This window comes from Equus asinus, chromosome 12 (genome assembly GCF_041296235.1).
Source record: "Equus asinus isolate D_3611 breed Donkey chromosome 12, EquAss-T2T_v2, whole genome shotgun sequence".
Taxonomy (NCBI): domain Eukaryota; kingdom Metazoa; phylum Chordata; class Mammalia; order Perissodactyla; family Equidae; genus Equus; species Equus asinus.
Window position 1 is genome coordinate 45760005 of NC_091801.1, and position 18443 is coordinate 45778447.

Here is an 18443-nt window from a genome sequence, read left to right on the forward strand (position 1 = left end):
AATTACAGTTCAGCCAAATGTAGCTGTTTCTGCCTTATATGAGTTGGTTAGGTTACTACCATGTCTCTTCCTTTCTTAGCACCCCTGGGAACAAACAAGAAAAAGTAATAAAAACAAAATATTTATTAAAATGTAAATACAGCAGCTGAATCCCTGATGTGTTATGCCAACAACCTTGCTGGCAGCCCAGAAGGACCCAGGTGCACAGGGAACCGACTTATCTGGTGACAGAGTGTCAGGGCCTGGAAATTGACAGGCTCTGAAGGGAACCTTTTGTTACCTGACTTCTATTGCACATTGCTGGCTCATTCTCCTTCATGGAATAGTTGAAACTTGTCTTTCAACTAAACAGAGTACATGGGGGCAGAGATTCTTTTTCAATTTGGCAACCTAAGTATATTAGAAAAAAAAAAAGCTGCTACAAAATAGTGGGAGAGCATGAAAAATGCTTTATGAAAAAACATGAAAGAAAACCAGAGGAAAGCATATTCAGCCTCAGTCATTAAAAAGCACACTCCTGCTCCCAATCCTGCCTCCTCCCATCACCCCGACTCCCAAAGTTTGTTTGAAGAGTTTCTTCTGTAGAACTGCAAACAGTCCCTAGGTATGCCGATGTCTTTAATGACAGGCTCTGGAATGAGAGGGGCTTCTACTAAGAGAGAGATGATCTTCCATTTCATTTGGAATTTTGCACAACAGTTTTCTGTGTGGCTTAATTTTTGGCATCCAACTGTTTTAACAGAAGCTGTGTGGTGTTTTTCCAGCCAGATCTTTGAGTGCTAGTGTCTTCCCAGGATGCCCTTGGCAGCTGATGAAAGCAGGCCCACCCTGCAGAAATGCCACAGGTACTGCCTGGAATAAAATGACACATGAGAATGCCACTGAGAACTTCTTTGCCTCCTGACTCACATTTTATTTTCCATAAGGAGGCTGTTTTCAAAACTGACAGTGTCTCTAGCCTGGTGTAATGGAAGATAATGATTAGCATACTAAAATGGGAGTAATCGTGAGGCTATTTGACACTGAAAAATCCTTTACTTACTCAAACGTCAAAGCAAAGAACTATTTCTAAAATGACAAATGTGTGTAAATTTTCAAAGTGGATTGTGATTTCTCTGAAAAACACAGGCAGCCAGAACACACTTGTGCTTTACAGTCTAAGGTGATCTAATTCTTGAAATAAACTTCATTCTGGGCAATGACATGCATTTTCTAGATGGGAGGGGAAATTGTTATTGCTTATAATAAAGAACGGGCTGTTTTGCTTATTTGGGAACCTCAGGGGGATGAAGCAACAGTTTTAATACTATGAAGAAGTGGACTGTGAAACCCTGGGATAAGTCTTGTTTATTTAACATTTAATGCCCGTGGTCTGTTAGGCATGAAGAGACTCACTCTGGTGCTGTTATTTAATGCTGGAACAGTAAAATAGTCTGGCTAAGATTAGATTAGGCAGTTGACTCAAAGTACTCCAGGTCCAGGGCTCAAAAATGGATAAATCAACATTGTACAGAGCACTTGAACATAGTGTGACTGGAGTGTGAAGTCCAAATCTTGAGGAAATGACCTGACACCTCGACTTTTTTAAAACCTCTGTAATGCCAGTTGTCATTTGAAGAATTTAAAGACAAAATTATTTGCTCAGAGCAATTTGGTTCTTTGTGCTATCTATCCCCCGGTATTCAAAAACACATTTAAGCAACCTGGTGGTGATTCAAGCCAAGGAGAGCCAGAAAGCTGGGATCAGTAGCCCAGTAGAGCCTGTAAAAATGTGTTGATTTATGCTTGGACATTCTAGGTTGTCTGTTTATACAGATGTGTACAAATGTACCTTCAACTTGTGGTCAGAGTGAGTCCAGAGCTGAGAGAATAGCTCTTCCCTTGGACTGGGTTCCTCACTTTTCAGTCTTGTGACTGGCGGAGAGAGTGCTTTTCTTACTGGAGTCGTGAGTGTGTATCTGATGGTATTATCCACTATCATCTTCATCAGAGGCCTGTGCCCACCTCCCACAGGACTAATCCCCAAGTGAGTCAGTCCCAGCCTGCTGGGCTCACTAAGGGGACCCATGTGCAGCAGTATAGGCTAAACCATGGGCTTCAAGATCAAAAGGACCTGGGTTCAAGTCCTGCTTCTGCCATTATTATACATGTGACCATGAGTGAGTTGCTTCACCTCCCTAAGCCTCAGTTTTCTTATCTGTCAAATAGAAAACATAATAATACCTATATCCTTGTGTTATGGTGAGGATCAGTTGAGAAAAATTAAAGGAACTAATAATGCACATAAAGTGTTTAGCATATTGCCTTAGCACATAATAGACACTCACTAAATGCTAGCTTTCTTTTTGCTTTACCTTGTTAGCAGGCATCTCTATTCTCCAGTTAGTGGTCTGTCCATGTTAGGGTCAGCATGACCCCATGTATGTCTGTCTAGTTTGTATTTCTCATGTGACTACTTCTTCACACACTGACCCGGTTGACTCTGAGATCTGGGCCATGTACTGTCCTCTCCATGTCCCCTGGCTTTGGAGACCAAAGCACGATGCCTTTTTAGTGTCCAACCCTCCCAGTCACTCTGCATTGGCAGCCTCTGCATGGCCAGCCACTTGGGCCCCAGCAGATCAGCCCCTGGGCACTTGCTCCCCATCTGCACCATCCCTGTGCTAGTCTCTAGCAACCACAGTGCACATTCTGATGCCTCTGAGAGCCAGGCCAGATGGACACCTTCATCTCTGGATTCTTGGATTCTGTGTTTGACAGTTTCCAGTGTTCTTTCCACTTGGTCCCAGACACTTCCCACCTCATCTCCTCTGTGTCAGATCTGATTTTTCCTTATTGTAGAGGGTGGGTGCAGGGCCTAAGGAGTGAGTGTCATTTGCTGACAGCTGTCCCAACCAGGGTGGCGTTGGCAGGAGGTGCAGGAAGAGACAGAGCAAGGTGTCTACATCTTTTCTTAAGTTTATGATAGTGGTCACCAGTTTTTATTTAAGAAATTATTTATCTACTGGAAAAAAAATGTTCTTTATTCTATATATTCTTTAAAAAGAAACGGTTACGGGGCTGGCCCCGTGGCTGAGTGGTTGAGTTCGTGCGCTCCGCTGCAGGCGGCCCAGTGTTTCGTTGGTTCGAATCCTGGGTGCGGACATGGCGCTGCTCATCGAACCATGCTGAGGCAGCGTCCCACATGCCACAACTAGAAGGACCCATAACGAAGAATAGACAACTATGCACTGGGGGGCTTTGGGGAGAAAAAGGAAAAAAAAAATAAAATCTTTAAAAAAAAAAAAAAAGAAACGGTTACCATCTGGCCTCCAGCATTTGAAATGGGACTTAAGAATGTCCATATCGTATCTATATTATCTATATCCTAGTCATTTTGCTCTCTGGATTTTCTTAATTCTTGGTTAATTTTCTTCCTTTCGTTCTTTCATTCATTCATTCACTCATCCATCCATTAAGCCAGGTGAGGGTGTAAGCGCCACTAGATTATAATAGAAGGTGACAACTTTTATCAGAGTGCTGTGCTTGGCATATAGAGGGAGAATGGGGATGGTGGTGCCCCAAGGCCTGAAGCTCACAATATGCTTTGTATAGTTCCTCTGATTTCTATAAGCAACAGGCTGGTGGTGTTTGATTTTCTATATCATGCTTTGTGTCTGCCTTTGTACTGCTTATTTCCTTCCCCACATTTTGTGTTTATTTCAATTCTCATTATCCTGGGGCAGACTGCACTGGAAGCTTGAGGAGGAGCCAGAAGGTGGTGTCCTAGTGGAAATGAATGGGAAGACTTGAAAACAGGCCTTTCCCTCTGCTGTGATGCTGCCTCGTGCCTCATGCTGATGACTCCTACATGGCTGACTGAGTGAAACATGCATTAAAAAGCAACTCAGTTACTTCCTCATTGTTAATTGAAGTCCAACCTCTATGACCTACCTATGCCTTTAGTATTTGTCCTAAATTATTTTTGTCTTTTGTATGTCCGAGAACGTTCTTAATGTAAGGGAGCCTGAGTCAGGGTGGTCTGGTTGAAAAGGCATGGACACTGGGGTAAAAAAAAAAAAATCTAGCTTCATATCCAGCCTCTAGCACTTACTAGCTCTGTGACGTTGGGCAAGTACTTACATACTTTTTGCCTTTGTTTCCTTATCTGTAACTTGGGGATAATACCCCCAGGTGTTATAATACTCCCAGGTATTGTAGGATTGTTGTGAAAATTAAGTGAGATAATGTCTGGAAAGAACTTAGCACATTATCTGGCATAGTGGTAAATACCCAGTAAATCCTTCTCCCTTCTCTCCCCCAGCCTCACCTCTCCACCAGTTGGCCAGATGTCTCTTACAGCATCAGTGGAACTATAAATACTTTCACTATTATGTAATTGCTCTCCACCAATCTGCTCCATGATCACCTTTCTGCCTTCCCTTCAGATCTATTACTAAACTCAGTTGTGGCTCTCTCTCTCTGGTATAATCTCCTTCTCTACAGACAACAGGAAAAGCTTGATGTTTAAAAAATCATTTTTCCATAGAAGAACTTAAAGCCCCTACAATGTCCTTGTGAATTTTTGTTTTCCAACAGGACTTATTGTTGACAACAAAATTAATATATTTACATTTGGAACTTATTTCTCACAGTAATTTTGACAGTAATATTTTCCTGATTTGAGAAGCCCTATGATTTTTGTGTGCAGAGAATGCATTTTGTTGACTTGTCTAAGTGGATGCTAGGCTTATAATTTTCTAGATTTAATTTGAATATTTCTGGAGCTCAGGTTCCCCAAATGCAAATGAGTCTTCAGCAACCCATACAGAAGATAAATTATTCTCCTTCTTTGTCTCCTACTTGTTTCAAGTTAGTGATGATTTTCAGACCCAACAGTTCAAGGCTTTTGTCATTCCTTTTGCTATTTATCTGGATACTCTAGTGTTGTTCTGCTTCTCAATGTCTTAGGGTCCTACTGCTTATCTCCATCAGCCTAGAAAATGTCCTCCTTTGCATTGGTCCCAGCTCTCACTCCTACTGACAAAACACATTTACCCAACCAACTATCTAAAGGCCATATTCTTGCTTTGTCTCTTAAAGTTGGATGGTTTTATATGGAATTTGAAGGTGCTAACATAGACCTCTAAGTAATAATAGATACAGTAGCTTTGCTCAATTACATTCTCTATGAGAGTTTCACCTAGAAAATGACGGAAGAAGGTAGAGGTTGCATGGGACTGGTCAGATCTTTCCATGAAGCTTATTGCTTGGGAAAGCAGTAGCCCAAAGTGGTTAAGAGTTTGGATTGGGCATCAGACAGTCTAGGTAAGAATCCTAGCTCTGTCATTTACTAGCTAGGTAGTATTGGGCAAGTGACTTAATTTCTGTACCTCTCAGTTTCATTATTTGTAAAAGGGGAAGACAATATTATTTGTTTTGCAGAATTAAATGAGGTAATGTTTCTAAAATTATATGAGACATTGTCTGGAAATGTCTTAGCACAGAGCCTGGTACAGTACTGAGCACCCAGTAAATCTTGGTAGTCTTTCCCTCGATCTTGCCCTGAATGTTGGCCATCTCTAAACTTGCACTGGCGATGCTGTAAATGCTTTTACCACTATGTCGTTGCTCTCCTCCAATTCTTTTCTTTATAGCTTTCTGCCTTAGCTTCCAGTTCTACTCATGAATCCAGTTCAAGTCCCTCTGGTGTAACCTCACTCTCCATCCAGAGCAATGATAACTTAATTTTTAAAAAATTCGTTTTCTTTAGATGAATTCAAAATGCCTACAATAGTAATGATGGTGATGGAAACAATGATTAGAATAATGTGGGAATGCTTACTCTCTTTGTCTTCTAGATTTTAAGTTCCATGAGTTCAAAGAGCATGACTGTCTTTTTCAGCCCTAAATCCCGCATTTCCCGGACTAGGAGTATTGTTGAATGAATGAGTCTGATATTTTGAGTTACGTTGATTGCGCCATTTCATCCTTCTGATTTCTGCACAGATAGTCCAAACAAGTATTTGTTGATTTGTGTGACCACTTCTTCTATCACAGAATTTTAGTTTTTTCTTTTATGGAATAGAATTTTTAAATGTATGCTTGTACATTCAAAGATGGACAGTGATGATGTGTTTTAGTAGGCGTTAAATGTGGAAATTAAATATAAATAAGTTAGAACATGACAGGAAAAATGTTCTTGAAATGTTAGTATCTACACAGGGAGAAAAAAATCTACTTAGTAGATTGATTTTAAGGTTTCAGGACAGGGGTCCTGGGAAAAGTTCTGAGAATGGAGGCATCACATTCCTTCCCACACTTAGCACATAACTCTGCATGGGTTTGGTTTCATTTCAAAAGTGGAGTGTTCACAGACTCAGAACACATCCCTGTAAGCTCAGCCCTAGGAGGGCAGCAGATAAACTCGGGGAGTTTTTCTAAGATGACAGTCCCCTGAGGTCTGAAGTAAATTTTTACAAGCTCCTATAAATACTTTTAACAGACTATATAAAATTTCTCCCTTCCCTTACAGCTTTTATATATAAGATGTGACATAAGGACCTGGAAAAGCAAAAGCTCCATAAGATCAGATAATCCTTTACGTTGGCCGTGTAAAGTTCATAAATTTTGAAGCATTGAAATTTCATGTAAACACCCCTGAGTTTGCTCTTTTTCTTTTTATCTGGAGAATACAAATGTGCCTCACACTTTCCATAATTGAGGAATGAAAATTTTTGAGATAAACAGCACTTCTCCTGGAAGGCCAAACACTTCTCTTAAGAAAATGCCGGTCCCATGTCCCTGTGGGTAGGGTTCAGTATTTGCAGAGTCATCAATTATAATATCCTAGATCCAACAGACTCCAAATGTTCCAGTCTATTTCCGTGTTCTCTTGCCCAAGTCCAGCCTTATTTCCAGTCTTTATCCTCCCTTAGGCAAACGTAACTGATAAATGATTTAATGTTTAAAAATATCCTCTATCCAAAAGTTCTTTTTATATATCTAATGTATATCTGTCTTGTTGAAGCTTAAAACAATTTCCATTAGGTATGCCAGTCCATTCATCAGAGAATGTGTATAGGGTTCTTTGATTTACCAGGAGCTGTGTGAGGAAACCAAAAGCAGAAAGTACCTTAATCATGATTAATTGCCAAATGGGTCGAACAGAAAATAACAGCTTTGAAGTTCAGAGGAAGGTGTAAGTAGAGTAGGAGGAATTGGAACCAGGTCCTGAAAGATGGTTGGGATATGGATAAGTCAAGAAAAATAGGAAGGGCAAACAGGTAAATGGTGTGAGGAAAAGCACAGGAATGGGAAGAAAAGGAAGAGACCAATTTACCTGGAAACAAGGCTTTGGGAAGGGGAGTAGTTGGAAGCAAGTCTGGAGGGGCAGATTGGAACCAGTCGGCACGGGGCCCCGAATGCCATACTAATGAGAATGGACTCCATGCTATAGACCAGTGGCCTCCAAAGCCAAGCACTGTGTAGGACCATCATACTACAGGAAAATATTTTTATCTTAAAAAAGAAATACATTTTACTAATATTTATTACATTATTATATTATATGTATATGCGTTATATATATGTATTATATTGTATATTATATGTATATGTATTTATATTATATACACATATGTTATTGTATATTGACAATATTGTGTATGTGTCATTTATACATAAATATACTTATGTGGTGATGTATGCTCAAAATTGTTTTACTGATAGAGATGCATGTTCAAAAAAGGTTGGAGACAAACTGCTGCTATGGACGACAAAGAGTGATTAAAGATTTTCATGCAGCCAGTGACATGTTCAAAGCAGTATTTCAAGAAGATGAATCTGGCAGCAGTTACACAGAAAGGCTTGGAGGAAGCAGTTAGCTGGCGATTGCAGCAATTCAAAGGTAGCCACAGTGGGAATGGAAAGAAGGGGGAAAGTAGCAGAGACATTTTGATGATCTTGATCTTTTCATGGTGAGATTTTCCCTTAGGAAGAGAATTCATCAATCACTTTGGGAATTAAGACCGGAGCAATGCTCCAGAAGATGAGTTTTTGTCCAAAAACGATTGCAAGAAATGTATTGATACTACCAAATGTGTTGTGGCCTGAAAATCTAAACTAAAATAAAATCAGGGATAAAAATTATTGTCAAAAGCAAGTTTAGATAACCTCATAATTAATTTTATACACAAGAAAAATCTTTAAAAATGTAGATAACATCCTCTCCACTATAACCCTAAAATGGGAGCTCTTGAAAGAGTTAACAGAAGCAGCTTAATGATGGCTCCTGCTTTCTAAAGCAACTTATGCTTCATATCTGCTGTTTGGTGTTGAAAGGGGATCCCAGAAATTTCCTCAACTCGGTTGCTTGTTGGAGATGTATTATATGCTGATAATCCCTGATTCCAGTACAAACACATTTGTTCTTACTTACACAGCACGATCTTTACAAGATATAAAATTTAAAGATCCATATCTATGAATGTGAATTTGTAAGAGAAATTTCGGTATTTGTACTTGATTTACCATCATTTTCTTAAAAATTGTGCTATATGTTTAACTCTTCCCCATTTGATGTTTTTGCAAGGTAGAACTCTCAACAAAAGTGTGATTCAGAGTTCAAATCTATCAATAACCAGGCTTCTCAATTTCTGCGTGCAGATAAAAACACTCTAAATAACGATAGGGAAAAAGAAATAGTATGTTTTAAAATGTCAACTAGATCAGGCTTGTGATCCCTACATGATATGATATGAACATTATCTTAGAAATATATTGATGAAAGAATCCTACTATCAGGCAATTTAAATAAGAAAAATAAATTTGCATATTTTAACTCTAGTCAGGCATCAGATATAAACTTAACATTTGTCTCAATCAAGTTAAAAAAGACTAGAGATTGAGTGTGTGTATGTGTGTTTGTGTAATTATTTTGGCTGAAAATGAGTAGAATGTAGTATAGAAAAACAGATATAAGATAATGACACACATCAAAACAAAGGAGATAAGAGCAAAAGTTCCACATTAACTAGAAGTGAACATTCTCATACATTGCTGGTGGGAGTATAAATTGGCAATCTTTCTTTCAGGCCTTAATGACATGTTTCAAGAACCTTAAAAGTGTTTATACTTTTTAGACTCAGTATTTCTACTTTTAAGGACTTGTCCTAAGGATAAAAATCAACAATAAGGGAATAGCTAAAAAAATTCAGAATCATTGACCATTGATTATAATAGAGGAAGTCTATATATGTCATGATTTCAAGTAGAAAAAGTAATGTGAAACTATATATAAAATGTCACTGTTTAAATATATGTATATAAATATATGCATACAAAAATTATAAGCAAATATAACAATAAACTTATAGGTCGTTTTTGTTTTCTAATTTTTTTGTTTTCCTTAGTTTTCAATTTTAAAAAGGATACATATTGTTTTTATAATCAGAAAAAATATCAAAGTAAAAATTAAAAAGAATCGTCAGAGTTAAAATGCAAATAACCTATAATTTAATACAATTAGCTGATGGAAAGATTTCTGTGACCATAACGTATTTCTTTAATGACTTGATCAACAAGAGTTGTTGATGTACTAAATTTTGACTATGTAGATCCATCTGCGCCACAAAAGTGGGTAAATGTAGTAGCAACTGAAGCAAATTTTGAAGTTGAAGCACATGTAATTATCTAGACTACTGAGGTGGTTTCACCTGTGTTATTTCGGCTTTGGTTTAACAAAAGAGCATATCTTACCAACTTTCTGAACTGAGGAGGCACTCATATGATTTAGATTAAATGAAAAGGCAATAGCTTTTATTTATACTTACAGAAATATATTTATTCATTGTCAGTCAATAAACATTTATTCAGCGCTTGTTAAGTGTCAGGTAATGATCCAGGATTATGAAAAAGATAAATGAGTCTCATAATTAATGATCTAGTGGGGAGATCAACATTTCAGTGTGGTTGAAAATGAAAATAGCAGTGTGTTTGAAATTCTAGAGGAACATTGAGAAAGAAGTAGCCGACTTTGTGCTAGAGTTAGGGGAGCCTTCCCAGAAGGCAATATTAGAGAAATCCCAGAGATCCCAGAGAAAGTAATGTTAGAAATGGGCTTTGTTGAGTGAATAGGAGTTTGCCAGATGGAAAAGGTGAAGGAGCATTCTAGATAAGAAGAAGAGCATATACAAAAACTAAAAATCTGAGGTAGCATGGCATGTTCTGGGACTAGTAGGAAATGTGATACGGCTGGAGCTTAGGATGAGAGGCAGAAGCAGGAGAAGAGAATGGACAATTGGGTTAGAGCCAAAAATGGCCTTCACACACTGGTAGTCACAGTGTTTCTACTTCAGCAATGATTAACCGAGATTTTCCTGGCTAATAGAATCCTAATCATTATAATAAGGTAGGACTGTTCCCTTTGAATTATGTCATGACCTGTTCCACAAACACAGGTTATAAATATGATCACACCTCTTTAATCTCCTTTACAGTTAATCATCCAAGCCTCCACAGGCTTATTAGCAGGAAGTCTATTATCTCCTCTGAGGCCCCTCCTACTGCCTCTGGATTGTCCAAGAATCCTGGGACTTTACTCAGGCCAAATAAGTCAGTCCTCCTCTAGAAACCTGTAGCTGGATCTGCTGTGACTGCTGTTCTGTCTGGCTGCTGCATGGCATTGTTTGTACCCCTGAGTCACAGTGGTGCCCATTTTGGGCAACAAGGTCATGACTCCCTTTGTTTACGTTCCCATCCTCAGCTATTGTCCTCTACATTGTAACCTTTGTGCCAGGGTGGCTGGATTTGGAGGAGCCTCTAGAGTTGGCCACAGGCTAGGCTGAAATTAGCCCTTCCCCTAGAACCTTAGGCCACTGTGTTGAGCCCAGGTTAGTACCCCAGACTCCTCCCTTCATTAGGGCCACTTTATTTCAGTAGTTTCCAGGACCTTCCCTGTCCTGGGACCTTAGTCGTTGTCACCCTGACCCAACAGGTCTCTCATCTCCAGCCCCCAATTTAAGGAAGCAGGGGTGAGGACACTGGGGCTCTCCTCCCAGAAGGCCCTGGGCTCCTTTTACACAGCCATTCGCCTCCTGCCCAGTGTCCATGTTGTTTCTCCCTATGGCTTAAGAGGTAGCAGCTTACAAGATGGAGTTTAAAAAACAGTTTGCTGCCCTGCCCCAATGCCCCTAATCGTGCGTAATCGCTTTATGTTTACATAATTAAGAAAGATACCAACTGATTCTTCCAAAAACAAAAGATCTTCTTCAAAGTGATTTTTGTTCCTACTTATAAACAGTAGTTGCAATTTATGTCACTGAAATAATTAATCTTTGTCTAACCATGCCTCCTATTTTAAAAACCAAAGATAATGTGCTATATATTATAGGAAAATTATGTAACTTGTCAAGGTGGAAATAGCTCTTGACCCTCAAACCCAGGTGTTTAACCACTGTGCTTACTGCCTCTTCTCATTCAATTTGTATGCTAATATGTCATTATTTATTCTGTAACTCGGATACTACACTTATATTAGTCAAGTTTAGTATAGGAATAGAAATCTCTAAGTGTAGGCATTCTTCCGAACTTTTGATGAAATAGAGCTGGACAACAAGGGTATTTATGTGGAAAATTAGTATATTTACTGTAAGAGAAAGTTGTGTTTTCTCTGCAAAGTTAGGTCACAGAAGGGACAACGGTACTCATACCTAGTTCTGGAGAGATTAAAACTGAGAAGTAAATGGGCATTTGGGTCAATACACATTGTTAACAAATAGCGTTCTTTAGAATTCATGATTTGGAAAAGCTATATACAAGGCTGGATTAATCTAAGTTTCTTTTGTTTTGCCCCATTCTTGGTGCAAGTGTAGGACGGTCAACTGACCTTTTCAATTTAATGATAGTCACCTCTCAGCCTTCTCATCTTTAAATTTGATAATAATGAGAAAGTCCAACCAGATTGCTTTCACCTTTTCTCATCAGCACTATTTTCCCAGTAGCATTATTACTTTCCTCAATAAAATGAAAGTGAAATGCACGTATATCGTATTTCATAAACAAGACAAAATTCTGGCACATTGTTAGTAGTTTATGTTCTTTCAGAGGGAAACTATGATGCTGTAAAATGTTTCTTGCACTACCTGGAGTTGTTGATAGAAATTCCAGGAGGTCAAGAGATCTCTGGGCAGTTTCTACACATCCACAGGGGAAGTAATTGCCTACCTTCTGACAAACCTCAATGAGACCCGACTCATAGCCAGCTGAGACCAGGGTCCTCCCTCTCACTTGTAATTCTAAGACTTTCTTTCACATGCTTGTCTTGGGTTAGTGCTGTCTGCCACTGAGCCTGGGCCAGAACTGTGAGCCAGGACTACTCCTGAGCTGTTCATTTCCCCAGGTCTACTACAAAATGAAATCCCTACGTTTGGCCTCACATCGCTTTGTTGTGTTGCTGTCATTGCTATGCTTTATTATTGTTGTTGTTGTTATTTTATATACTTAAAATTCTTAGTTTTTGAATCTAGTTTGGATTTGAGATACACAAATTCTATCATTTAAAAAAGATAAATATATATATCATTTTATCAGTTTTATTCAGTTTTCAGATTTATTAAACTGTTTCACTTCATTCAGAAACTAAAAATTCTGATTGGCCCCACCTGTAAAGTGAAGAGCCTATTTCTATTTATTTGGATTTGGATATGCTCTGTGTTGGGATGAGGGAGCATTCCCTCCTGAAAGAGGTTATGCATTCTTCTACAAGGAAGGTGAAATTTTTATTTTTCCCTTGGCTGGGTGTGCATTCTGTATAAACAAAGATGTTCCATGGTTCCTAGGGAAGAGGAATGAAGAATATACCTCTTTCCTAGTTCTCCCACAAGATGTCCCTCATGATTGTTGGCACGTACTGAAAAGCTATGAGGAATGATATAGAGAGAGGCTAAGAAACAATTGTTGAAAAAATCTACTGTGTGCACGGCACTGTGCTTGGTACATATTTGCCTTGTCTCATTTAATTTTCTTAACAATCCCATGAGGCAATTACCATTTTCCTTACTGTATAGATGAAGAAACTGAGGCTCAGAAAGATTAGGTCACTAACTTAAAGTCACAGAGCCTAAAGTGGCAGAGCAGAGAATCACACAATGCTTATTCAGATTCCACAGCCAAAGCCTTTCTGTGCCCTACACTACCAGTGTATGGACTTAAGTGGCCTGGGGGCCCAAACTCCACACTAGGGTCACGTCTAGTCATTGAATAAAGTCCCATGCGTTTCTCTTCGGTTCAGGGACACTCAGAATGTCAGAGTGGACAGAGAGTTTGGAGCTCAGGTATTGGCTTAAGCACTGGTTTCCTTCACTCTTCTGTCAGCCCTTCACCTCGCATGAGGGGCGGGTGCTGGTGTTCTGTGCTGACAGGTACGGTGCTTCTCAAGAGCTTGAAGGTGGCTCTGTTTGTCTGTTTAGGGCCAGCTCTGCACCAACAGCTATGCCTTAGCTTTTCTCACTTCAAACTCATTGCTTCTTTATTATCTCAATATAACATCATTGGCCATCTGGCTGATTTGAAATGTGGAGGAGATTAATCCTGCACAGTAATGATTTTCAAGTGGAACACTAAATCCATAGGGATATTCAGGGCATTTGCTTTTAAAAAATGTTTTTTTTCTAACCTGTGCTAACTGTCCCTTTATCCTTATTTAGAGAATTCCATCATTTTAATAATTTGGTACTCTTTTGCTGGTAGGTACAGAGATATGTAAAAAGAAGTGCATGCTTTTTACTTTTTTATTGAGTTAAAAAAATGGAATTTTCATTTGCAGTACTTTATCCTTTATTTTTTCCTATGTTGCAGGTAAAATGTCATTTGATTTAAACTGACGTTAATAAGCACATTTCTTTTAGAGAAACCAAAGATTGTGATCTTTGGACATACTGATTAGATTTCTTCCTCTGTCAACAGTTTCAGTCTATGAACGTGAACAGGTGGTTTGACTCTGGAGCAGCAGTGGGAACTTCAGGATTCTTTGTCAGCAAGTGTTTGAATGCCTTTGGAAGAACTTCCTCTCTGAGTATTTAGAAGCCTCTTCTCTCTAGGGGTAAAAGTGTGTGCTCTGTGCCTGGATATCTATTATGTAGCTCTATAGTTCACTTATTGAATATCTGTTACATACCAGGCACAGGGTTGTCTTACATACATCTCACTTAATCCTCACAACCACCCCATGAAATAGTATGGCATAGGCATATGATATTCTCTCCACTTTTCAGATAAGGAGGCTGAAGTTCAGGTGGATCAATTTCCCAGTGTGCCTAACGATAGCACGGCTCACCAGATCTGCCTGCCTTTTTCAACTATAACAGCGTGCCTGGGAGTGAGCTAGCTGGAGAGTTTTAGGAGATGAGGCTGGGAAAGTGGTGGAGGACTTTGAATTTTATTCTAAGGGAGACACCAAGCTTTGGATTCATTTATTCATTTGGTGCCTATTTATTGGGCACCTAATGTGTACCAAATAGTCTAGGCACTGGGGGCATGACAGTGAATCAAAAAACATAAACCCCTGCCTTCCAGAAGCTTACATTCTGGCTACTGGAGGTTTTAAACAGAGAAATGACATGATCTAGTGTAAGCTTTACAGGGGTCCTTCTGGCTGTGGTGTGGAGCTTCATCTGCAGAGGGGTGAGGGTTGTGGCAGGGACACCAGTTAGGAGGTGACTATAGCAATCCATGCAAAAGAGGTCAGGGCTTGGATCCCAGTAGTAGCAGAGACGAGAAGTTGGATTCTATATAGACTTAGAAGAAAACATCAATGGGATTTGCGGAGCAATTGGATGTGGAAATTGCTTGTCCAGGCCTTAATAGAACTCCGATCAGCCTACATCCTCAACCTGTGCTCTTTTAATTATGTTAAAATGCTCAAGCGTAAAGTGGCTTCACAACAGTATTCAATTTAGTGAAAAACAGCTCCTTTTAAGCTCCTTAACACTAAGCTTATGAAAGGAGAATCCTAGTTGGTGCCCTGAGGAGGCAGGACAGAGCTCCATTTCCCAGGAGCGTTTATCATCCAGGCTGCAGTTGACTAGCCTGCTCCCTCGAAGGTCACATGCCTGGGTGGCAGCACTTGTGTGGTTATACATGAGATTTGTAGCATGTCTGTCTCAGAGCCACTCAAAGTCACCTTCCCTAAGGTGAGGCAGGAGGCTGGGTCCTCTTAATAAGATTTAAGCCCACCTTCACGTTTTTCTCCCTGTGTTATTTCTCTGAAACAACATTATGTGGTCCAAATCAGAACAGGTTTTAATTCTCAGTCACAAAGTGGGACATTTAGTGTATAGTGTTCCAATTTTTTTAAGTTTGGGCAACAACTTTCTTGTAGTTAACTTTTACTGAGCAGACATAGGCACTCAAAAATGGTTTTAGATATGCCAGATCCACCAGTAACTTTAATAACCTCAAGATCCAAATTTGTGTTTCCCAAGTCAATGAAATTGTCACCAAGCTGTTTGTGCAGTAGGTGAATAAAATGTCATCCTCATTCAATTAATTTTCCTTGACCTTAAGTGAATGACCTTATATTTTCAAGTAGGAGAGGAAAATGACCATGGGTGAACATAAATATTGCATCTGCTTCACAGCCATTACATTACTGAGGATACCATGGGCGGCTTTCTAAACTTGTGGACTTAGACTAACAAGCAATCTCCTACATGCCTTATCTTGAAGTAGAGCCAAATGACTGAGTTTCAGTTAGTCATTGGAATGCCCCATGATCTGCCTAGAGTCCTCCTAACTGTATCTTCTATATGGGATCTAACGTCCCCCCAAACTTGGCCATCCATTGGGTCCTGCTGGGCTCGTTGTCCAGTTAAGGATATGATTAGAGGCTCTCATTTCCTTGCCTGCGGACAGCATTTGCACAACCCTTTTTTCCATTAATCTGCCCTGGAGATCAGTCCTGAGGGTGCTGCTTTGCTGTGTCAGCCACACTCTGAATCAGGTAGCCACACCAGCAAGAGATGAATATGCATGCCTCTGATTCTCTCCTGCCTCCAGAATGCAGATGAGGGGCCTTGCCATTTTTTTAAAATTTAAAATCAACTGGAGAAGTACTTATTTTATTTTATTATTTTTCCCAGGGCTACGTCCGAAGAGGACTCTGCGTTTGGTGCTCTGGACTGCCGAAGAACAAGGTGGAATTGGTGCCTTCCAGTATTATCAGTTACACAAAGTAAGAAAGCAGCCATGGATTGCTGGGCATTTGCACGTGTAATATCCATGTAAATCTACTAAAAGCGTTGGTGCTTTTGGTTTAAAGATTCCCTGTATTGTCCTGAAGACTCTCAACAGTACTTTGTGGTAGGCTGACCCCAGCAAACACCCCTTGCAAAAGCCTTCTTTTCAAGTCCTATAAAGAAGAATGCACTGGTGAACAGAGGGTGCTGTGTGGAGCTGAGGGTTCTTCTATTTCTACGTCAGTCTGTGGCCTTAGAAAAATCCCAACTGCCATGTTGCCATTTTCTTAAAGTCTCTCTAGTTCTGCTACACTGGTGGATGCCAGAGAAATAGTAATAGGTAAACATTCCTTCTCCCCATGGAGCCTACTGTCATACTTTGATGCCCTAAATCTTCCTGGGAACACTAGTATTTGAGAGCCAAGTCCTGAGGCCTGGAGTCAGCCAGGATCATTGATAATGACAGTGGGAAAGGCAGCAACAGAGGTCTTAGACCTGGGAATGTGGAGGACAGCTTAGTTTGACACTGAGTATAATAAGGCAAAAGTGAAGCTTGAGGCAAGAAGGTAATAGTGGAAGATCATGATTAGAAATAAAAGACCACATTTAAGGTGAGGGACAGGAAGATTAATATCAAGAACAACCTTTGAGAGAAGGCAAAGTCTACAAGCTCAGAAATACTCTGAATTAATCAAATGTTAGTTCAAAGAGGAATTCCCAAATCAATGGGCGGGCTGCTGAGCAATGATGGTTCGGCAGAGGAGCAGGGTCTGGTCTGCTTCTGCTGCTGCTGCTGCTGGATTGTTTTTCATGCATCCAGATTAGAAGGAACAGATTTTGCAAACTTAAATTATCAAATCAGAGAGAGGTTTATTTATTTCTGAATTGTGTTTATATCCTTTTCGATCATTTTACAGAGTCAGTGTCTATGACCCTATTTCAGTTAGTTAAAGCTTAAGAGAGGTGAGTTCAGGGTCATGAATTTGGTCACTGAACATGGTTATTTACTGTACAAAGGAAAACCATGCCTATGCCCAACTCTTTCACCACTTCAGTTCTTCCGTCCCAAGTGATCCTAGGGAATAAGATAATTACAGATAAGTGTCCTTTGGTTGGTGGGTCAGTGATACCTTTTATATGTTGTGGTGGACAAAAACATTAAATGAGATTTATTCTAGATCAGCAACAATCAATTGATATTTCTGACCACCTATTATGTTTCATGCACTATATTAGGCATTAGGTTTAGTGTCATTAAAACAATTCACCCTGACCTTACTGAGACTGCGATCTAAAGAAGGACACCGACTACTGAACTTCAATTATAATATAACATGGGAAGTGTTCTGATAAAGAATAAAGTATTGATGGCAGAGACAGGAAACTCACCTAACCTGGCCTTGGGAAGTGGTTGGGATAGGCTAAATGGAAGAAATGACATCTAAGTGGAGACCTGAAGACTGAGCAGAAGTAAGCTAAGGTAAAAGAGTTGTCAGGGAGGAGGTCAGAATTGGGTAGCAGGAACTGTATGTGCAAAGGCTGTAGGTAAAGAGAGCACAGCACACTGGAGAAGCTGAAAGGAATCCAGAGTGACTGGTGCATAGAATGCAAAATGCATAGAGGGGAGGTCAACAGCCTGAACAAGAATGTATGAATCATGTTCAGGAGTTCTCACTTTATCCTGAGGCAGGAAGGGTAACTAAATTATTTTTAAGGAGAACCTTTTAGATTCTATACATCTTGAACTCAGTAAAAAAGAGAATACTTAAAGAACTGTTTTAAGGTGTGTTTAGTGTCAATAATATACTCTACTCCAAGAAAAAAAATTGGATTTAAACTGCAATGGATCTGGCTTAAAATGTCCTCACCCACTGAAATTCTTTAGATCTATACAAAGGTTTATTTCTCTGTAAGATTTTGAATTTGACTGTCTACTAAAATACATGGACGAAATCAGAAATGACTTGATTTTAAACTTCTAAAGATTGGCAGGGATATATACATCTCTGATGTACATATAAAGGGCATGCAACCACATTAACAGAGTTGCTTTATCTGGACAATATCCATGTTGTCTTTATATAAATGTGTCTATATATTGGTGGTTGGTCTGATTTTCATTTTAAGAGATGGAAGGAAGAAATTCCAGAAAGGGGAACTTAGGTGTTTTGTTTTAGGATAGCTCTTTATCTCACCTTTAAAAAGACAGTCTATGTGTTTTATATGCTA

General features: G+C 39.5%; 1 protein-coding gene and 1 long non-coding RNA gene across 7 annotated transcripts in view; one reads left to right on the forward strand and one right to left on the reverse strand.

Moving 5' to 3' along the window:
* Positions 1-18443, forward strand: part of CPQ (carboxypeptidase Q) — a 460617-nt gene that overhangs the window by 342480 nt on the left and 99694 nt on the right. For all 5 annotated transcript variants that reach the window (XM_044743942.2, XM_070481372.1, XM_070481375.1 and 2 more), the window contains one exon: positions 16119-16210. In XM_044743942.2, the coding sequence (XP_044599877.1) occupies positions 16119-16210 (92 nt within the window). The remainder of the gene's footprint in view (positions 1-16118; positions 16211-18443) is intronic.
* Positions 1-18443, reverse strand: part of LOC139039915 (uncharacterized) — a 78362-nt gene that overhangs the window by 47800 nt on the left and 12119 nt on the right. The gene's annotated exons all lie outside the window — the stretch shown is intronic.